At 40.6% G+C, this 22,613-nt stretch overlaps 5 protein-coding genes across 5 annotated transcripts; 4 read left to right on the forward strand and 1 right to left on the reverse strand.

The window, feature by feature from the left end:
- The first annotated feature begins 2,300 nt into the window (after window positions 1-2,300).
- Window positions 2,301-3,608, forward strand: LOC141833697 (uncharacterized). Its single transcript, XM_074721184.1, has 2 exons — window positions 2,301-2,620; window positions 2,873-3,608. The coding sequence occupies exons 1-2, from the start codon at window positions 2,301-2,303 to the stop codon at window positions 3,606-3,608; spliced, it is 1,056 nt and encodes a 351-aa protein (XP_074577285.1).
- Window positions 3,609-9,652: 6,044 nt separating this feature from the next.
- On the reverse strand, window positions 9,653-12,914 carry LOC141833695 (zinc finger CCCH domain-containing protein 24-like). Its single transcript, XM_074721183.1, has 2 exons — window positions 12,660-12,914; window positions 9,653-12,188 (listed from the first exon to the last, which is right to left on the reverse strand). The coding sequence occupies exon 2, from the start codon at window positions 12,160-12,162 to the stop codon at window positions 9,976-9,978; it is 2,187 nt and encodes a 728-aa protein (XP_074577284.1). The 5' UTR covers window positions 12,163-12,188; window positions 12,660-12,914; the 3' UTR covers window positions 9,653-9,975.
- A 2,235-nt stretch (window positions 12,915-15,149) lies between these two features.
- Window positions 15,150-15,951, forward strand: LOC141832837 (B3 domain-containing protein Os11g0156000-like). The gene is made up of 2 exons (XM_074720212.1): window positions 15,150-15,573; window positions 15,671-15,951. Exons 1-2 carry the CDS (start codon window positions 15,150-15,152, stop codon window positions 15,844-15,846), a joined length of 600 nt encoding a protein of 199 aa, XP_074576313.1. The 3' UTR covers window positions 15,847-15,951.
- Window positions 15,952-16,441: 490 nt separating this feature from the next.
- Window positions 16,442-17,258, forward strand: LOC141834152 (transcription repressor OFP13-like). Its single transcript, XM_074721607.1, has one exon. The coding sequence runs from the start codon at window positions 16,478-16,480 to the stop codon at window positions 17,150-17,152; it is 675 nt and encodes a 224-aa protein (XP_074577708.1). The 5' UTR covers window positions 16,442-16,477; the 3' UTR covers window positions 17,153-17,258.
- A 3,819-nt stretch (window positions 17,259-21,077) lies between these two features.
- On the forward strand, window positions 21,078-22,481 carry LOC141832849 (putative cytokinin riboside 5'-monophosphate phosphoribohydrolase LOG4). Its single transcript, XM_074720217.1, has 6 exons — window positions 21,078-21,250; window positions 21,347-21,444; window positions 21,536-21,566; window positions 21,675-21,774; window positions 21,842-21,912; window positions 21,993-22,481. Exons 1-6 carry the CDS (start codon window positions 21,116-21,118, stop codon window positions 22,191-22,193), a joined length of 636 nt encoding a protein of 211 aa, XP_074576318.1. The 5' UTR covers window positions 21,078-21,115; the 3' UTR covers window positions 22,194-22,481.
- The last annotated feature ends 132 nt before the right edge of the window (window positions 22,482-22,613 follow it).

The following is a 22,613-nucleotide window of genomic DNA, read 5'->3' on the forward strand; positions in this document are numbered from 1 at the left end:
AAAATCAACAGCAGGACATGAAATTTGAGAGAGATACAAAACTAGTTCAATCTTTAACCATTGGTCTGACGATTGCAAGGTTTAATTAAATCTTTACTCGATCGGTGGAATGAATGACAAAAAATTTTCTATGGAAAAAAAAACCATGACTGAATATCTAATTTCAAACATCCAATGATCACGACATTGATTGACATGACTGCTTTCGTGAAAAAATAAACAAACAAACAAAACGTGAATGACGTTTTCAACGTAAGCATTAATTAATTAATTGAATCCGGTCCAAATAATTCATCGATCAAATGTGATCTCAATGGACTTTTGAACTTCGTTTTCCATTTATTTTGATCACCATATGAATCACATGTTGCTTTTACTTTACTTTAAAATACAAGTTTTATGTTATTACATGTTTTCACCATGCACTGGATTAATTAGGAGCGTCATAATTAATGTTCCTAATTTACTGATCATCTTAATCTCATGCATTATATATACTCCCATAGCATGCATTTTATTGATCTAATTAAATTGAATTTGATAGATTATGTTCCATAAAAGTGATCCATGTGAACCATCTCATTCATATATATAGGTGTCTGATTCACTTGCTTAATTTGCTAAACTCATATTCTATAATGATTATATTAACCATTATATTCTATAATAATTTTATTTACCTCACTAATTAACTATATATAGGTCACACTACTAGCTAGCCTGATCAAAATGAAACAATTTGTCAAAGATGCTAAATATATCGAGTGTTTAAGGAAAATTATATAATTAAGTAAATTAGACAAATCACATCGATCGATTTCTTTTATTAAAATATATAATGAGAAGATCTTTATGAGATTTCCTTTAGAGAGCCACCTTCCACCATCCATATTCGACTCGAAACTGATGATCATCACTCACTCCTTTATTAATTGGCTATCGATGGTTTGGAAGAGGAATCTTATGCAAAACAGTATCTCCATATGTTTTGCATTGCCAATTAGTCAAATATACGTGACTTAATTAATTTCTCTTCGCTCCTTCAGGTTTCATTTCATCATCAGGTACGTAACAAATTAAAACAATGTCAATTCTCGACAAGCAATATATCAATATTTACCCAACAAGAATATATCAAACTTTGTCAGTTGTTGGCTCAAATGCAATCTTTTTGATTTGACATCATCGTCTGAACCAAATAAAAGAGTTTATACAATGTTTGATGATTCTTTTTATTTAACTGAATTTTAAAGACAAGGAGCTAATTAATTAATTATCTTGAGTACTGTAATTAATTCTCAATTTTCTTTTATTGGGAAAGCAGATACGTATATATACATACATACTTGGAAACGAAGACACCGAGACAAATGCACCAACCACTAAGCTATAAAGTAAAGAAGTGCAGCAGGAGCAATACTGTACATAGTTCAGGGGAATACACGAGCTAGCACTGCAAGCTTTGTTCAAACAAGCTATGAAAGCACCTGATTTGCTGATCATGGCCTAGATCGATATAATATATATATATCTTCGTAAAATTGTAAAGTTAAATATTCTTGATCACTGAAATGTGTATATATGCATGCAGGGTTATCAATGAAATCCATGCGTAGACAGTATCCAAAGGCTGTTGCACTCTGCATTAAATAACCATATTTGTACTGCATGTATCTTGCAAATTTATACATATCTACTCTTCATGATGAGAAAGAGAGAAAGAGAGTGAGATTATGTGAAGTCCAAGCAAATCGCTTGGCTTCACAACAAAACAATCTCTCTCTCTCTCTCTCTCTCTATCGTATTCCTTTCTTTTTTTTCCTTTCCAGCTCTAAATGATTACCTTGTGAGTGAAGATAGCTGAAACGAAAAAAAAAAACAAAAAAGAAGACAAGAACTGGAGTCAAAGACAAGTAGACCCACCTTCACAGTATCCTATATCTCTTTTTCTTTCAGGCACACATTAAAAAGTCTCCTTTTATTGTTATTTATTTGAAGATTTAATTTGCAGTGTAGTTAATTAATGTTCATCTTCGGGTGTTTCCTTCTTTGTTCGACTCAACACCTAACAGAGAGGCTGATCTATTCTCTTCTTCTCCGTGTTGTAAGCAAAGTTCACAGTGCAGTGCCTTGCCACATCAACATCAGATTCTCTCTCTCTCTCTCTCTCTCTCTCTCTCTCTCTCTCTTTCATTTCACCTTCTACTTAACTGTGCATATATATCCAATTGCCTCCTCCTCCACATCAACGCGTGCTCTATCATCTGTTAGCTCTCATTGCCAATATCGTTCTATCAAAGATGAGGAAGCCGGCCGATGCCTTGACGGCGGGCAGTGGCCTTATAATGATGAGTGGTACTAGTGGCGGTAACCACGTCAATAGTTGCAAGCTGAGGAAAGGGTTGTGGTCGCCGGAGGAGGACGAGAAGCTGATAAACTACATGATGAGGAACGGGCAAGGGTGTTGGAGCGACGTCGCCAGGAATGCAGGCTTGCAGCGATGCGGGAAGAGCTGCCGACTTCGGTGGATCAACTACTTGCGCCCGGATCTCAAGCGCGGCGCCTTCTCCGTCCAAGAGGAGGAGCTCATTCTTCATCTTCATTCAATCCTCGGCAACAGGTTCATTAATTTATTTACCATCTCTAAGCTTCATGATCACAACTATTCACAAGTGATCACATTCGTTACCTAGCTAGGTGTATATGTAATTTGTATCCCAAATTTAAACTTAATTCATCTCTTTGCAAAGTTATTTGAATGTGGATATTCAAATCAATTAAACTATGCTCGAGTGTTATATATGTGTCGATATTAATTATTTAAATGACTAAGTTCCTAATTAACTAGTGTGTTTCTCGTCTAATAATGTAGGTGGTCTCAAATTGCAGCTCGACTACCAGGCCGCACCGACAATGAGATCAAGAACTTTTGGAACTCCACCATCAAAAAGAGACTAAAGATCTCATCCTCTCCATTCTCAAACAGCTGCATTGTATCAGAACAGAAGAGTACTAAACTAGAGACCACGATCAACGAGGATGACCAGCAAAGTCAGACCATTCACATCGACTCATCATCGTCTTCGTCCTCGTCATTGCAGGGCAATCTGCCGTCTGCGGTCAGCCACTATGATCTACTCCCTCTTCCTGAGTTCAGTTGGTGCAATTTGCCAAGGATGGATCACAGCTCCTACTTCCATGAAGCCCCGACTAGTGTGGCTCATCAGGTGGCCATGGCCTGTGGGGCATATGGGTTTGGTAGTGGAGTGCAAGGGATGATGGCGATAGAGCAAGGAGAGGGAGGAGGAGAAGGGCTCGTGGAAGGACGTGAAGATGATCTCTTTGTGCCTCCTCTTGACAGCGGACAAGAGGACAAGTACAGCATGGATGATGGGAATGGAAGAAATAATGTGGCGAGCAGTGGCAACATGATCAGTAGCCATGTTGAAGGGAATTTCATGGTCCAAAGTCGTGATAGCAGTGGCGAAGGAGGTGGATTGGCGGTCAATTGGGAGGGTGGAGAAAACAACGTTAGAGTGGGGGAGTGGGAGTTGGAAGACTTGATGAGAGAGATCCCTTTTCCTTTCCTTGATTTCCAAGCTGAATGATCATATGGACTCGAATTATACAGACATGCATGTATCGTACGTCTCTTTTAATTTCTCTCCGGTGCAAATTCTTCAAACTGTAGTCAATTTGAAGAGCTCATTTTTACTCAACATATATACTACTTACACCAATTGTGTAATACAAATGAAGTGATGCAAATGAGTTCATGGCGTTGATTTGTAGAAAGAGGTTGAAGGTGATCAGTGAATATTTGTATATAGTTTTCTCAATTCCAATGTGTCACCTTTTTTTTTCTTCGTAGGAACTATAATTACATATTCCCACATGAAGGAAAGAGAGATTGATTGAGATGCTTTTGCCCGTTGAAGTTGGGCCAACAGTAGTGGCAGTGTTATACTCTTTCATTTAATTGCGACATGATCGTTTTCATCATTGTGGTTGTTAGTCATTAAGCGTGGGGACGTTGAGAATGCCCTTTACAAGTGTACTATTGCATGTGATGTGGAATATACATAATGATCATGATTAATGGTGCAATTATGATAAGTAGGTCAGGGATGAAGTTGGTGGAAGCATGTTGAGGGTTTTTATTATTTATGGTCATTGTCGTTTATTTTCTTCAGGGAAAACCTCACTGCCTGCCATCACCATTAGTTTGCAGAACAAGACGATGCGTTTGACAAGTCCAAAAGTAAAGATATAAAGAATGCTTTTGGACTAAGCTAGGACATTTGACGGTCCTCGACTTCAATTATTTAATATAAAAATATAGAAAATAAAAATAAGATGATAGGGAAATGGATGCCACATTACATGATTTGAATGGCTCAGTTGGATTTGTTGTTTACCTGATGAGATTTGATCCTGTAACTTCAGTTGTTTTCAAAGACTCACTCGAACAAACCTTGCTGGTGCAAATAGAAGGACAATTTCAATTTTTGGACAGCAAAAAGTTAGAAATCTCTATTACAGATTTTGCACAGGATACACTAACTGCCATCTCCATGAAAAACATAATGAAAAAGATGATCTAAAACAAGTAGCATTTGAGTACCTTACTGATACTATCTAAAAAACTTTGCCAAAGCTGAGAAGGGGCTTTGTTATGGAGGCACAAGCAGTCGGCATATCGGACAGAACAAGTTAAAGCTTGTTTCTGGCTTTTGCATTTTTTTTTCCGCTCATGCAAAAGCTATAACCTTATCCTTTTTCTTTTCTGGACCGATCTGTCAGGAAGGGCCAAGTTAGAAGTCATATAATTTAATTTAAAATTATTATTGTGTGACCTTGAAGTCATGGCTTTGAATCAAATGACCGCAAGGGCAATTCGAGAGTATAATAAAGTATAGCATTTTCGCATAAAAACAAATTAAAGAGGTATATCTAGACAACCAGAGAGCAAACAAAATCCTTTGTGAAACCAGATAACACAGGTCAGTTCATTGCTTCATAAAGTTAATTCTCTTTTATTGTGACATTGTAACCGGTGAAAAGTGGTTGGGTTCTTCCACACGAGTAACAATCTCTTCATTGTCATTGTCAACTATGTTATCCGAGTTCACATTTGCTAGAGAAGAAGAGTATGTTATTCCTCGAAGCCCCATGCTCAATTCATCATGGTACTGCTTCTCAAGCATCATCAGATGTAATACTATCACAGCTTATATAATCTTATAAGTAGAAACACTAAACAGAAGACTAAAATGCAAATACCTTTCGTTTCCTTTTAGCAGCTTCATTAGCTTCTATTATATCAACTATTCCTTAGATCTTGACTTTCTAGAGGCATTGGTCACACTTGTTTTTTAGCTGCTGTTTGCAGGCGCTTGATTGTTTCTGCATACTCAGGAACACATCCTTCAGGCTCATTGTCCACAAAAGGTGACAATGGGGGTAGAATCCTGATAATGATGTCAATTAGTAAAGCAGTTTCTGCAATCAAATTAGTAGAACAAGCAGCACAGATAGATCTATGAAACTGATATAGTTAACTGACATCTATTTGCTCTGTAATTTTTGTTGATATTCAAAGCATTTCCTTACAGATGCTGTACCTACTCATCAAACAAACAAACAAAAAAAAAACTAATCCAATCATTGTTATGTGAAGTTTCTTCACAACACAAAATTTGTTTCAATCATCTTCAACACAATTCACCACAAAATTTGTTTCGACCTTCCACTTTGGATCAAAAGAACTGAATGGACAAAAAAAAATACAATTTAGTGCCTCGCCCAGGAAAAGAAGTTTGTTCAGCCACTGATAATGATCTTTGATCCAAAGTGGAAGGTTGCTCCAATTTGGTCAAAACAACAACTTGGTTAAACATCAGTTTATGGATCACCAAACAACTATGAATGTTCTAATGAAAATCTAGGTGTTAATATTCTTCACAAATTAATGCAATTTTAATGTGTGCTCATTTTTTATTCCTACTATTGAGGTCAAAATCTGAAGTTTACAATCGGAAAAATAGTAAATTATTGATGATCAAAAAAATCAGAACCTTGGTTTATTCCATCACTAGGAACTTGGGATTTCTAGCACCCTCTTCCGAAACAAAAGTCAAGCCTAGATGGCATAGTGAGCCATTTAGTCTAGTTTCCAGCTGTGGCAAATATATATATTTTTTACTAATTCCACAAGATCTTTTAGCATCACAAGTAATGAAATCAGCATTTTGTTATAATTATCCTCACATCCTCCATCCCCTTTTTATTGAAAATAGGAGTTAAAAAGTAACCCACAACAATCTTATGAGATTCTAGACAACTATAGATACTTATAATCCAGCAATCACATTCCCTCTTTTATGGAGAGGATTTTCTGAGATAACTAATCTAACAATCAGGATTCCTCTGTAATGCATAAACTGATTGGATAATCCATTTTCAGCTAAACAACTTCCTAATTCTGTTAGATATAATAAAAGACTTAGTAGCTAATTTTTCTAACAGTTGCCTTAGAAAACCAACTAATAATCATTCGAGAAGTATTACAAATCAAGCTGCATATAAAGAAAAAGCAGTGCTGCAAATAGCAGTTGAGCGGGAGGTGGACCTCAACCGCACCATATTTGTGAGAGACAGCGGTCAAAGTAAACTTAGGTTAAAAAACCTACAGCGCCTCCTTCCGCCACGAACCGGCAGTGCTGTTGTTGCCCGCCACCGCTACCGTTGCCATCACTGCTACCGCCATTGGCTGCCATTGTTAGGTTAGTCTCGAGTGGCGTGTCCAAGTCCTTCGTTGGGCTTGGACAACACATTTGGGCTCATGTGACGGGTCCAAACTAATCGTCGGGCCCAAGAGACACGTTCGGACGCATCACCCAAGTCTGATGATGTGTCTGAAGTCAAAGAAACACCGTCAAAATGAAACAAAGAGAGCTTTTTTTTTAACTTAGGATTTAATAGAAACTTTATATTAATAATTTTAATCAACTCCTAGTTATGATTGAGATAATTTAAATAGGCTTAATTAAAACCTAATAAAATTATCTTATTAATTTAATATAATATATATATGATATTTTTAAAAACATTTTTTTAATATCTAGATTAACTTTTTTATTTTTAATTAATATATTTAAACCTAATAAAATTATTCTATTAATTATATATATATATATATATATAATAGTAAAAAAAATTCAATCACCCCGTCACTACCTACCCCCATTTACAATACTAAGAAAAAGAAAATCACTGTCATTTTTTAGCGACTCATTAGAGATTTTCATGTATAACAGATATTTATCTCTCTTGCATAAGCAATATTTCAGAATTGTATATATGTAATCTATTAACAATTCTTTGTACATCAGTCTAAAATGTGAGACATATAACATAATGCAGAGATTTCAAACTAGTTCCACTGCATCATTCAATATAATGTAAGCCATATATGAACCAAGTTTACTAGTTTTACAAGATGTAGGACATTAAAATATTCCATGGAGAGATAATTTTTCTCACATATAATTTATATTTGTAAAATTAATGCTTAGAACTCAAGACCAAATGAAGAAAATAATGAGCTTTGCACTTATAACTTGAAGGTTAACTCTTTTCCCTGAACGATTTCATAATTTTCTGGTTTTTTATGAGCTCTTATATCCCTGTATCAGAATAAACATAATAAAAATAAAACATATCAATGTTTACCACTCTAAGAAGAACAATTTTAAAGATAATACTTGTAATCAACATCTTTATTAAATCTAGTTTCACAATCCAAATGTTTATTTATGATAAAGGCACAATAACTACTGCATAATTCTGGATCTACTCTCATTCCCTGACAGATGCGAGGTAAAACTAGCACTTGCAGTTCACCAAAAGGTTATCTAAGAACTCAACATGGGAATATGTGCAGAAAGAAAACTGTGATAATCAAGAACAAGTATTAACAAGTTCTTTACCAACCTAGTATCAAATCTTCTAATATATAAATAACTAAAATGACCCCTCGATACAACGTGACAAAAAGAGAAGAGCCTGTAATATCGCTAAACTTTCTTGATGATAACATCTTCAACCAGTCTAATAGCAGTTAATCCTGCATTTTCTTTATTTATTCAATAAAATTTTATGCTTCTACTTTTCTTTTTCTCAAACTGTTGCTACCTCAACTTTCTATATAATTCTTCTTAGTGATACAAACAATTATACCTCAACTTACGAAGTAGAGGCTCGTGCGCAAGGAACATGATATTCTTTATGCGATAGTAAGTTTGTGGTTCCCCTCCACCGTCCTCTTTGGTTCTCCGAAAATATGCCTTTTAGAATGCATAATTTCCTGGACAACGAAACAAAAATAAGGATTGACATCCACCAACCTAACCTTGACGTAAATGAGTTGATAGAACCCGGCTTTACCTGAAATGGGACAGATTAACTTGAAGACAATCAACCGCCTTTGTCCTTTTAATATAGTTCGCTGCATTTCGTTCATTCATTCATTCTTTCTTTCTTTCTTCTTGCCTCGAATCCAAAACAAAATAGAGCCTCAAACAAAGAATACAAATTTGATGCAGAGACACAGAATGAACACCGATGGGTACCGCAGGTCCGAAATGCTTCGGCATTTCGGTAGAGACGATATGGAGAGGAAGGGTATTTCTCCTCCGCCTTCTATTGCTCTGCGCTGTCGCCGAAGTTGGCGTCGACCGACACGAAAAGTGCACTAAAGACCTAAAAAGGGAAGGGTCTGCGAGATTTTATAGGCGGTCGATCGGGGGAATTAAAAAGGCCGCAGTGATTTCTTGGCCCATTTCGCTTCAGCCCATTTAGGATATCGATGTATTATACTGAAAATATATTATTTCACAAATCTGAAAAGGGTAGTAAACACGTATTTGCCTTTTTCAAAAAAAAAACAAAGACATCGATCCAAACATATAAATTTGAAGGAAAACTATAGTCTCTTATCTGTAGGCGCTTAAACTTAGACATGCATTCAGACGCCACAAGATCTAGTTCCAAATCATGCACAGAGGAATTAGGCAGGAGCCAAAAAGACTACCTTCTCCTGTCCCACATCAACTATGGCCACCAAAACTCCCAGCCATTGGCTTTACGTCAATTTCGTTTGTCAGCAGATAGAGGAATTCTCGAACAAATAACACACATGTCAATTCAATTGTTACAGGATATATGAAAACTACTCATCTTGTAGTTTGGTGCAATTCTGAATAGGCCAACTTTCTAACCAGAGCCTTTCTATCCATTGCCGCACCGAAAGAAATATGATACCATAAAGCATCCTCCACTTTGAAAAATGGATGCCAATTGAAGACATCACGACCGGAAAAGCATCAGATATGCTACTGTTATATCGATTTGATGCTTATATCTAAATTTTCAGTGTTAACAGAATTTGCATCAAAAAGGCCAGATGAAAGAGACAAATCAATGCATCGTTTATTTGACGAATTTCCATCTTCCACGAATTCCACTATCAAAGACATAATCACATAAAGCAAATTGGAAACTCTTCTTGCATCCAAACCAAGTCACATAACCATATTTCTTTCTTCAACCAAACAACAATGATACATCTTGTGGCCATGGAATGATGGAAAACATTATAGATTATAATTTCAAAATGAAAGAAGAAATATAGGTAAAAAACACCTGATAAAATAATACAAAACAAAAGCAACTTTATACAATGTTTTCCGGCTGTTAAGACTCATCAAACATAGTAACAACAATTTTCTCTGTAGAAGAAAAAGAATCTTGAGAACTATCCTTAATCTTCATTCAAGTTGAATCCAACTAATCAAAAAAATCTTATTTACTAAGATCTTTCAAAATATCATCATCCTCTCCTCTGCAGTTCAGTTTGTTGAAGAAAAATTGAAACTTGCTCAGTTACCTTTGACCAAGCTGACAGTGCTCGAGCTAATCACAGAGAGCATCAGCTTGATCAAGGCCATGAAACTGGCAATCCAAATTGGTAACCGCGGCTCCATTGGCAGACAGCAACAGGGAAGGCCCGGCAAGTCTTGCTGAAGCATCGAGCATTTTCTCAGGTGGTGGTTCCTTCACTAGGGAATGGACCCAAGAAAGATCAGGCACCTCATTGTTACTTTGTAACCGAAGGGATGATGACCGCCTCAAACGGCCAAGCTCTTCACGACTCACCCCCCAGTCAATTGCCCCACGCGGTGACGCCCAATCTGACCATGAGGTATTAGCAGCGGAGTTGATGACCGGGGAGGTTATAGAACCAACATCACGGGAACTCAGGTCCCGAAGTGCTGCTTCCTGATGTTGCTTCCTTAAAGCAAGAAAAGCCAAACGAGAGAACATCGGAGAAACAGGTTCCATGCTTCTGGGTGACATGCTGCCAGATGAAGGAACACCGAGTGAGGGCTGTACAAGAGCTGAGTGTCCAGGCAGCTGCTGGCTGTCTATGGCTCTTGTTGCGTAGAGGGTGTTGATTGGCGAAAGCACGCGTTGCTGTTGCTGGTGAAATTGGTTGAGGATAAGAGTCCTGTTGGAGGGGGGAAAAACAGTGCCTTGATCAGAACTATAGTTTGGAGAGGCGGTAATTTCAACAGAGAAAAGATCATCAAGGTTAGACGGAGTTAGGATCTTCGATCTTGGCATTTGGCCTCCCAGCGATGAACGCAAACGAGAATGACATGGATCCATTAGCAGCTGGTGAGAATTAGATTCAGGTATCACAGAGAAATCATCCAAAGGCATGTCTCTTGCACTGATAGACGATCGCAACCTGCTAGCCTGGAGATTGCAACCAGGAAGATGCAGCAGAGACAAATTTGGCTGAGCCCATGTAATGGAAGAGCGATCGATACCATTCATAGAGGGCGATATGGGCGTAGTAAAAGGAGGCATTACAGAGCCAGGAGACCCAGGCATGAGGGCCATTGCTGCAGCCATCTCTACTGCAGCAGAGGACGATGAGGGAGAAAGGACGGAAGAACCGGTGGACATGTACAGCGGGCGGAGCTCTTCATCAGTGTGGGCAAAGAAACAGACGCGGCGAACACAAGCAGTTCCGTCCTTGCAAAGCTTCGTGCGGTATTGCGCTGGGTGAAGCCAACACTCAAACACCCCATGCGCATACTCGCACATATCACCCCTCCTGCAAGCACCTTTGCGGAAATCTGGGCAAGGAACACAGCTATAGTGATACTTTCTTGGATCGCGCCGCCGAGCATTCTCGCCTGGGTGAACAAAAGGACACTCGGTCCAATCATGAGAGTATGCTCGCGAGCAAGGTCGGACTTTGAACGAGTACATCCGGAACTCATCAGCAGCATAGATGCTGTTCTTGATATCAGGGAGCGACGGATCAAAAGGATACTCTTTCTTCTCGGACGTAGCATTTGGTTGGATTTCATAAACTTTTCCGGTCATCATCGGCGAGGAAACCGAGCCAGACGATGGGGATCCAGCAGCATCAGGAGAGGAAGACAGAGGAGGTGAATCTGAGTTTAAAACTGCTGTTATCTCACGGTCTTCCACACTTGTATCATTAGAGCTCTTTCCTAGAAGAGCTTCCAGCGCAGCCTTCACATCAGGCAGCTTTGGGGAGACGACGATCACATCGGCGGCCATGTCGCCATTGGAATCGACCAGGTTGGGGTCGGCGCCGCCGGAAAGAAGCAACTTCACTACACGGGCCGCATTAGGAGAGCCACCAGACGCGGTGCAGTGCAAGGCCGTATAGCCGTCTTGCCCAGCAGCACGGTTGATGGCGACCGAGGTAGGCAACGAGAGAAGGAACTCGAGGACGTCGAGGCTTCCATACGTGGCGGCAACCATCAGCGGGGTACGGTGAGCGAGCGCCATCCGGTTTGACCCTCTCTTCCGGCCGTACCAGAGGCCAACCTCGTCAAAGCAGGAAGGATCACGGTCGATTGTTCGCTTGAAAGCGGCGACGTCGTTGTTCGCCGCAAGCTCCAGAACAGTAGAGAAAGGTTCATCTCTGTCGGTAGCGATTGGAGTCATTCTTACGGCCGCAGGACTACCACCTCCGATATTGATGTTCTTCGTTTCCTTCTCTTCTTGCAAGGTTGAAGACGAAGAAGGCCTCATCCGCTCGGGTACGCCACACATACTCCCATTCGCCGGAGATTACGACGCTAGAGGTAGGTTTTTACGTGAAGATTGATGCCAAAAAAGAGTCAGTTTTTTGCTTTTTGGAAAGATTTAATGACAGAATAATCGTGAAGATATGCAAGCCCAAATTTAGGGGGAAGGATCAGGAAGCTCACTGATTAAATTCTCGGATAAGAACACAGCTACAAATATCAACTTTTGGACATGTTTCATTTCCAAGATTTTCTTTTTCAAAAACAATCAAACTCAAAATATATAGATATCAAACTGTCCCGAGAATTTCTTCGCTGAAACGAACCGTCACTCCAAAACGAAACACTCGTGAGGAAAAAAAATCATATTTTTATTTTTTTTCAAAATTATTATTATTATTATTTTAAAAAACTTGATCTTAAAGGAAAGAAAAAGATTCTTAAAAAGTTAGAGATACGAGAAAAATAAAACATGCACGGCTTAAAAAACAAGAAAAAATTCACCGTTACTGCAACCATTACCTTTATGAAATCGAAGAACAACCGCTGAATATCACCACATTCAGCTCCAAGCCCTTCCAACGCTTCACCCATCCGACGAGCAGGAAGAGTAGGGCGGAAACGGGCACCTCGGAAACCCTAGAAAGCAACAGAAGACCTCCACCGGTTATCCTCTGTCGAGACGAGCACCTACTCGCCGACCCACCTTCTGTCAAGAATCACGGCGGACCAGGGCGATAGACAGAGATGGAGGGAGAGCCGAGAGGCGTGGAAATTGTCAAGAACAGAAACGCTCGTGAGGTGAAAAAGAAAGGGAGCCACTGCGGAAGCGCAAGTATTTAACATCACCGACTCCCTCTCTCTCCCCCTTCCTCTTCTACCCTCTTTTCCCGTCGTCTACCTCAGTTGGTAACTTGGTATGGAGCCCATGCGAATCACATGTTCCAGTCGAATCACAATCGTTTACAACACACACACACAATTGGTTGTCGACTGGTCGTTCGTTAAAATAATGTGAAGTAATCCAATTGGAATGATTCGTATGTTATTCCGTGTCTTGCCAGACACATAGGATCCAAACATGCGAATGAATCGGAACTGGTGGCGACCGGCTGGAGGCGGTGATCGGGGGAAGCGTGCGAACATCGAGAGCTGCGCCTGCGCTTGATTGGTTCCCGCCCAATGCCGTTCCGGACTCGAGGAACAGTGTAATCAAACTCACAGCGCCGTGTCAAATCCGCCCGTACACGAGTCCGAATCCAATTCGTCTTCTGCTATCAGATTTTCGACCCACACTGTCCTGGACAGGGACCCACTCCGACGAATCACACAGCATTCAACGCTTTAGGTAAGCATGGTCGAGGGGAGAGGCCAGGGCCCAGGCCCGGGCCCGCCTCGGATTAGATAGAAGGTGGGCCGTGGTCGTGTTGACTCGAAATCGAATGATGTTAAGTGAAGAACAAATTCATAGTCACATTCAAATCTGAATACCTACTAATTAATTTTTTGTTGAATAAGATTCATGACAATTTAAACTTTGTTGAATTGACTGGTTGAAAGGTCGACTTATCTACTCCTAGAAATGAGTATTCGATTTGATAATTCACAAATCTCTGACCATATTTAACGTCTGGTTGTACTGTGTGCTGTTTTAAGTAATTTCTTTCATCATTATTTTCTCACATTTCTAACAAGTTCATGACGCCAATGAGAAGAAATTCCATGGGCCTGCATGGTTTGACATCCAGAGCTTCAGCATGTGAAATAGTTTATTATCTAAAGTTGAGGTAAAATAGCTTATATACCATCTAATTGATAGTCTTTATGTTCATATTTTAAATTTGTAATGTGCTAATGTTTACAAGAAAATATGCTCAAATCCAACATGAGTTTGTAAGTTCCCTTCACTTTTAATTTAATGAATTTTAAATAACTAAATGAATATATATATATATATATATATATATATATATATATATATATATATATATATATATATTATTAGGTGAGCATATATAGAAATATATATTTAAAAAGTGTTTTTGACTGTTCAATCAGAGTGAATTTAATCTCAGCCATTAACCGCGAAGCCGTCATCAGTTGTCCAAATCAAACTTCTAAAATCTTGCAGCCAAAATGAGTTCCTTCGTAGAAAATCTAATGAAGATCATAAAAACTATGTTATTTGTCCAAACTTTGGTTGAGAAAGCATGCTAAATCAAAATTAAGTCGCGTTCTGATGCATTGAATCCATGGCGAGACATATCAACTGCAAATATCAGAAAAATGAAGGAATTCATAGCTGCTCGTTCAGAGAATCCACTCGAAGCCTTCAAAGATGCGATTGAAGTATCCTGCGAGCTACTGATTCATGCACCTCTGAGTTTTAAAGTCCTCTGTTCTTCCCCCAAATACACTCTGCACGCTGGACGGATCCAGCAACAGATTCACCTCCACTTATCCCCATGCCATGTGCCCCCTTATCTTCTTCTTCACATAAGATGCGTTTGCAGTGTAGTGCAGTGCAGTGCACGCAGACCTACCGCCACCTTCCTTCCTGCCCCCAAATAATGACTCTTATTTTATCCAGCACATGAAAAAAGAAAACTAATTTTAAAACTACAATTCTTTAAATTAATATTGTAACACAGGTGAATGGTCGGAGTGGAAGGGGGAAGTTGGATGATTCTGCTGAAGCCATGCATACTGACTGCTTCATTTTATCTGTAGCTATATAAAATCTCTGGCTGAGTTCTTCGAAACTTTGAAGTCTTGGTCCTTTCTATTCCCACAGGTCAATGAAAGGGCACCAACTCCCTTACATGTATGCGTGCTCAGATCAATGAACCAGGCATTGTCTCTTCCATTAATTGTGCGTTCATGCATCCTTCTAGCTACTTGATTATTCCTTTAACTTGCCTTTTGTGTAGCTTGATCTGTTATGCACTATAAATAGGCGGCAATGGCTTCTCAACTCCATGGACCATGGCTTTCATCGACTCGAGCTTGACGATGAGTGACCAACGCTATTACTACTCGTGCGAGAGAGTGCACATGTTCGAGAAGCTCCTCACTCCGAGTGACGTCGGGAAGCTTAACAGACTGGTGATCCCGAAGCAACACGCCGAGAAGTACTTCCCCCTCGACGTCGAGGCGGCGGAGGGCGGCCTGGTTATCGGCTTCGTCGACGAATCGGTCGACAAGTTGTGGCAGTTCCGGTACTCGCATTGGGCGAGTAGCCAGAGCTACGTGCTCACCAGAGGGTGGAGCCGGTTCGTGAAGGAGAAGAAACTTGACGCCGGCGACGTCGTCCAATTCGAGCGCAGAGGAGGTCGCCTCTACATCGGTTGCCGTCGGCGCACCGGCGGCAACGTGAGCCTGCTGCCGTCGGCGGCGGCGGCGGCGACTGAGGTGCATGACATGTACCATGCCGCAGGTAAAATTTCAGACTTGATTGTGAATATAAATATATATGATTCAATTAGAATTTAATTCTCCTCTCCGGCAACTGAAGTAGTATTAATTATACACAGATGGAGATCCGACGAACGGGGCGGTGGAGATCGAGAAGACGATGTCTGCAGGAGAAAACTCCCAGCGATTTAGACTCTTCGGAGTCAATCTGGAATACTGGCCGGAGGCAGAGCAGCAGCGCCTGGCGAACTCAGACTCGATCGTGGCTTCAATAATGAACACAACAAGCAATTAGAGCAGAGAATAGCTACAGATGGAGGAAAAAAAAAATCCCCCAAATTTCCGGACAATAATCTTGAGCTCGTGTTCTTTAATTCTAGTCCGGAGAAAAACAACGTCAAGAAACACAATCCATGTGCACCGGTGGTACTACGTGTGCACATGTTTTGTATTTTATATGCAATCCCTTTCTAAACTATCCACAATGATTATTTTTGAAGATGATGTTGTGCACTCCCTTTGTATTTCATATGCAATTGTTTTTTTAATTTACTGTATGTGCAATGGATTTAGGCATGCATGTGGAGTGCACATATCCATCAATTATCTTGATATTTGGAAGTGCAACAAATTTAGGTTGAACCTACTCAAGTCTCTTGTTCTTGCCCAACAAAACTACTATTTTCCAATACTACTGTTCAATGATGTAATCCATTCTAATGAAGAGCCCAACCTAACAGTTAATGCTCACATGGGTGTACCACTCTCCCTATCAATCATGCATGTTCCTTCTCCCTCGAGTTGTCCCCATAGCAACTGCCCGACTCCATTAATAAGCCTGATAAGGCACTTCAAAATTCCACCTTCAATTGCTCCTCCCCTCCCCCTCCCCCTCCCCCTCCTATCCTCCTCCTCAGTTATGTTGAATGATTAATGAGAAGATTAATATGGGCAAGAAGCTAAGCTTCATCTCCTTCCTGTTCGCGCCAAATTACTCGAGGGAGCATCCCAATTGCTACTCCTCTTCTCCATGGCCGTGGCTTTCTTGCGCCACCCCCAAGACCGAGTCCTTCCGCCACGCGCCCTGCACCGTCAACTCGTCGTCCTTCGACTCGGCCGACTCGTGCTTCACTCGCTCGTCGCCGGAGAGCTTCTCGACGGTCTCGGAATTCTCGGTCGGAGTTTCCCCGGAAAGGGTGGTGCTGGGGCTGCGGTCGTCCGACCGGCTCTTCTTCGAGCCCAGCTGCGGCGCCGGCACCTGGTCGACACCTGAGGAGGCCGTGAAGCCCACAGAGGCGCCGCCGTTAGAGGGCGCGGTGGTGGTAGCGCTGGAGACAGAGGACCCGTACCGCGACTTCCGACGGTCGATGGAGGAGATGGTGGCTGCCCACGGTGTTAGGGATCGGAGCAAGCTCTTGCAGCTTCTGGTTTGGTATCTAAGGGTCAACGGCGAGAAGACTCATGGGCTCATCGTCCGGGCCTTTGCTGATATCCTCGCCGGAGTTGCTCCTCCTCCTCCTACTCGGTCTCCTTGCTCGTCGATCGTCTCTAAGACACTTGAGATGGAGGGAAAAGAGGATGAAGGAACTGGGCCTAGCTAATTTATCGTATACCATATCCGTACTTTTATCTTCTTCAAGTGTAAAATGTCCGCGCCCTGTGTGTTAAAATTAAAAATACAGTAATTTGAAACATGAAATATTTTAATCAAATGATATTACTTTCCTTGTAATTTTTTTATAATTAAAGATCAACAAAATATAGGAAAATAATTTTTTAAGAAATAACAAAATACACTAGTATATATATACTGGATAATCACATAAACAGAAAATACAAATAAATTATACGAGATGTAAATGGGCCGTAACGAGGCTGAATTCTTCTTGTGCTGTGTCTGATCCAGCCTCTAATAGGCCGTCATTTGAACTTTAAAATTTTGCAGAAGAACTAAATCACAATCAAATCTTAACATCCAATACAATCATTAATCATAACTAACTTTAACAACTCTACTCCATAGTAATCCTAAATTTTTTACAGAATATACAGAATTAATGAAATCTAACTATGTAGGAACTACTATATTAGGACAAAGTCCTCTCTTAATTTATCTCTATATATAGGATCGGCTGTGTAAGGCACTTGTGATCAACATATGACCTTTTGCCACATTAATGATATTTGACTCGACCCCTATGGGTTGATACAGATGATTTTTATAGGTGTGTTGTTATAAATATAGTTCTGAGTCAATTCTTAGCAGAGTGCAAATAAAATGCTTTGTTTTTGAACAAATCTCTCATGATATATTTCTTTTCAGAAAGTATGGGACCGTTGAGTGATCGTTTTACCCTTTGCCACTGACTAATTAACATTATCTGACTTGCTTCCTATGGGATACAGTAGAGTTGGTACTCAAATGGTAAATTATTATAGGAGAATAAAGATCAAATCTTTAAAGAAATAATCGCTTAGAAAATAAAATATATTCGGTACCGTTTGATCATCTTGATTTATTCTTTCAACTTGTTGTGCGTGGGGCTGTGATTGAAGGACGCCCGAAGGGCGCCTGCGATGAATGTCTTTACCTGACTCATCGGTAGGAAGAAAATCCATCATTTAGCAAGCCAGCAGAATGAAACGTAAACTTTCTATATAAATTCTATATATAACATAAGTGCAATTAGATTTTCTGCAATGATGTATTTGATAAGATGATCAAGCATATCAAAATTAGATGATTATTATTTTCTTTTTCATCTAAAGAATAGGTTTACAGATTCAGTTATAGCTTAAGGATAAATGGCATGATAATGTTTACAACCATGCACCGAATCCAAGCCTCTTCGTTTCCTTGTTCAACATGCATATGAAAATCCTGTTGATACTTAAACGATGAATATGATTTCCAAATTAATTATCATTATATTCTCTTACAATTCTCTAAAATTATTCCAACGGTGGAGATCGACTGCGACTGCACCTACGACGACGACCTCTGCTGGGCTGCTTCTCCTTGCTCGCCGTCATCGCATGGGCCGCCGTCCCGTCCTCCTCGTCGCCACCACATGGCTCGTCTTCCGCCCCACCACACGCGCCCGCCTTCTACTTCACCGACGCCGTCGTCCTCCAGTTCAACCTCTCCGAAGACGACCTCCTACCTATCGTGCTTCAGGCCACCGTCTCCTCCCTCAACCCCAAGGACCGCCTGGGCGTCTCCTACGCCCGCTCCCCTCTACCAGGACCATGGAGACGTCGAGCTCTGGTCGCCATTCCTGCCGTGGTCGGCAGTTCCGGACCTCTCCGGGAGGCTACGGCAGGACGAGGCGGCGGGGTTTCTGGCGCTAGCTGTGCGTAATGATAGTAGCAAGCTAAGGATTCAGCAGATCGAAGGTCAGCGCGTGGAAGTCGGGGCATTACCGCCTCGAAGTCGTTGGCCCGGCGTTCTTATCCTTCAGCCTGGCGATCGACCTCAGCCCGCCGGAGTTCCAGACTTCCAGTTCCTTGCCGGACATGTCGTCATGCAGGGGCAGCGACTGAAGACGGCGCATATGAAACATGACTCGGACGATTTGGCCTCTTTCAAGCCCTCTGATCGACGGACTGAGCACGATGCAATCTGGGCTATTACTTAATCGACAGCTCAAATTGTTTAGCAATAAATTTCATCGGAAGATTGTTAAGTGCATTACACTTTATTTACACTTGGATTTTGTAATGATCAATCAACCCTGGCTCTGTCTCACTGTAACAGTGAAGTCATATCAGGAAACATTAAGTAGGCAATTGTGAACAGTCTCCATAAATGAAAAGATTAAGGGAGAATCTCTCCTTTAGTGATTGATCTTTTTGGCACTTGCGCAGACTCAGCAGCACCTGGTTAATTAGCCTAATCCATGATCATATAAACTATAATCTTCTACAGAATCCAACTGCCATCCTGTCCTCAACCCAGCTTTCTCCCTGTCATCTTCCTCCATATCTTTCTCACTGCAGACACAATATAACATCATCTATGACACTAGATTCTCTCGAGGTTGGAGGGACCCCTAAAAATTACTACTTCTTTTGGTGGTTAGGCCTCAGTGGCCGGCTGAGATAGTGCCATGAGAAGCTGACCCACCATTGCCACCTACAAGAACACCTTTAAGCAAATAATGCAATCAAAGAAGCTACTCCTAGTTAATCAAGAGCTTCTCAGTCAATCTTAGAGGATTACCGAATCCGAATGACGTCGATCGCGAATTAATTAAGCTGAACCTCCAAATCCTGTTTTGAGGGAAATCTTATCTAGAGATTCTCTTTTGATCTTTAAAATATTTGATGGCCGTTTGCAGTCTTCACAGAGGAAGAGTTACGTAAAACAATTTATTACATTGATCTCATAACTGTGCATGGGGCCAACTAAGGAAGACAAAGAAGAATGATTCCATGCCAAAGTGACCCACCAGGAATAGGTGGCCATCAAGCAAGGGTAAGGGAGCCTACTTTTGGCCAAGCAAAATGATATTCTTGTAATCATGGAGGAGGAGGAGGAGGCCTGCAAAGGACTGTTTGTTCTCCCATCACATTGATTGGATCCTGGAATGTGCCAGGATAACCTTGTGGGCCTATTTCAGGGAATTAGTCGTGCAATATTACAACTCCGCTGCAGTTATAAAAAAAAAATCTGTTTCTGTTCTTGTTCATTAATTCAGAACGAAAATCACAACGTATATTAGACTTCTTAACATAAACACGATCAAGAAGCAACGAGGATTGAGAAATGTGCCATAAGCAATCATTTATTGCGTCTCTTTCTGAAGGAAGCAGCTCTTGTCAAAAAACTTACGTCATCCAGAACAAAATTCTGTTTGTTTTGGAACGACTAGCCAGAGTCCATAGTTTTGTGAAAAATTATATTGATGCTGAATACAGGATCCTCAAAGTCTCTGGTTCTTCCCTACTAAAACCCCTGGATATAAGTCATTAGTTTGACAAGAGTACTTGATCTCCATTAACTAATGCTGAACGCGTTATATGAACCAAAGTTGTTAACCAACGCCTGATCTTAATTATTTTTTTGACTTCGGATGAATATTTTAAGGTCCTGTGACAAACAGTAACGAGTCAATTCCAGCAAAAGGTGCACATATCATCCCAACCTCGAGCTACAAGATTGTCATTCTGGTAACTGAAATCTAGTTATATGTCTCGGAATTTGTGGTGTGATCTAGGATTGTAGGGACACAAGCTAACTAGTAGATGAAAGGTGGCAGTGCAAGTGGCAGGAAACAAACAACATAGGTAAGCAAATGACCGATTGGATTGGCCCAAAAGGAGAAATGTTCTTATGGTAATTTTGCCAGAGATAGAGAGAGAGGATGGGACATGCATAAAGGAGGAGAATGGGAGAGGATTCATGCTGCCGTGGCCCCCCAACTCCAAGTACTAGTTGCTTGTTGGTCATAAAGATGTGGGCTACCTCTTTTGAGATAGATTGATTGCTTGCTTCTTTGCTTGCTTGAATCCTTCCTCTTCTCTAGATTTAGCTTCTCTCTCTGTGCTCCATTCTCAAGAGGATGGAAGAAAACCTGGAGAATGCAGCGGGGACTGGAAGCGGAGAATGGTTTAAGAGGATATGTGTCTTTTGTGGAAGCAGGTCAGGTAACAGGACTTCATTCAGTGAAGCAGCTCTTGACCTGGGGAAGAAACTGGTGACGACTTTACTAAATTTTAAGTAGCTTTGTTGTAATCCTTCTATCAACCGTTCCTATTTCTTTCCTCCTCTTTAATTGTCCTCCATCTTTCAGGCAGAGAGAAAGATAGACCTGGTGTATGGTGGTGGAAGTGTTGGTCTGATGGGTTTAATATCTAAAGCAGTCTATGATGGTGGCTGCCATGTTCTTGGGTGAGAAATATGCAACTTGTTTAATTTCCTCACGCAGTACTATATCTCGTAGTTCATTCAAGAAATCTTCTTGTTCCATATCCAATTACAGGGTCATTCCAACAGCCCTTCTGCCAAGTGAGGTGCAGTTCCAGATATATGATGTCCCTCTATCTTGTTTCAATATAGTTTTGTTTTTTTATTTTGGCTACAAGAAAACGGCTAAGCAGCAAAGAAATTTGTTTTTGCAGATATTAGGAGAAAGCATCGGCGAGGTGAAAAGAGTTGCAGACATGCATGAGAGGAAGTCAGAAATGGCTAAGAATGCAGATGCCTTCATTGCTCTTCCAGGTGAAACCCAAGTGAATTATTTGTCAACGTCTGAAACATCTCAAACTTATAATCCCCAAACTCGTAGGTGGTTATGGAACCATGGAGGAGCTTCTTGAGATAATAGCTTGGTCTCAGCTTGGAATCCACCACAAACCAGTGAGTAATGCACACTACTCATCCCTCAGTTATGCACGCACCTATCAGCTGGAAAACCTGAATTTGCTTGATTTGAGCAGGTTGGGATTCTGAATGTGGACGGTTACTACAATGATTTGATCCAACTGTTTGACAAAGGAGTGAGAGAAGGGTTCATCGAGGACTCTGAGAGTCACATTGTCATTTCGGCAGACAATGCGGAAGAACTTCTAAGGAAAATGGAGGCGAAGGCCGGAGAGGAGAGAACGAGGGAGACCAGCAAGAAAAGGAGAAGCAGCTGAAATAAATGTGTCGATATCTAACATTTTAGGGGTATTTTCCTTCCGTGCAATAGCTTCAATTTGGTGAGTTGCTGCATTATTGAGTGAAGAACAGGAACAAAAAGCTAAGCAGGGGATTGGTGATAAATGTGTCTTGTTGTTTCCTCTGCTTCTTGCAGGAGCCTACGCCACAGCAGCAGTAACAAAGAGGTGGACCAATATGCTATTTTATCTTATATTATTATTATTATTATTAATGTACATTTATCATAAAATTTCTGTCATCCCCTGTCTGTCAATTGTCAAATCTCTGTTTCCATCAAGCTTTATTTCTCTAATTGAGTTGTCTAAGGAACTACTGCTATACTAAATTGATATAACTGATTCTACTTTATAGAAAAAGGTGATGAAATTGATCAATTTTGTCTTTATTTTGAATCA

The sequence above is a fragment of the Curcuma longa genome, chromosome 8, assembly GCF_044706935.1.
Source record: "Curcuma longa cultivar G26 ecotype Majalengka, Jawa Barat chromosome 8, ITB_CL_G26_1.1, whole genome shotgun sequence".
Taxonomy (NCBI): Eukaryota; Viridiplantae; Streptophyta; class Magnoliopsida; order Zingiberales; family Zingiberaceae; genus Curcuma; species Curcuma longa.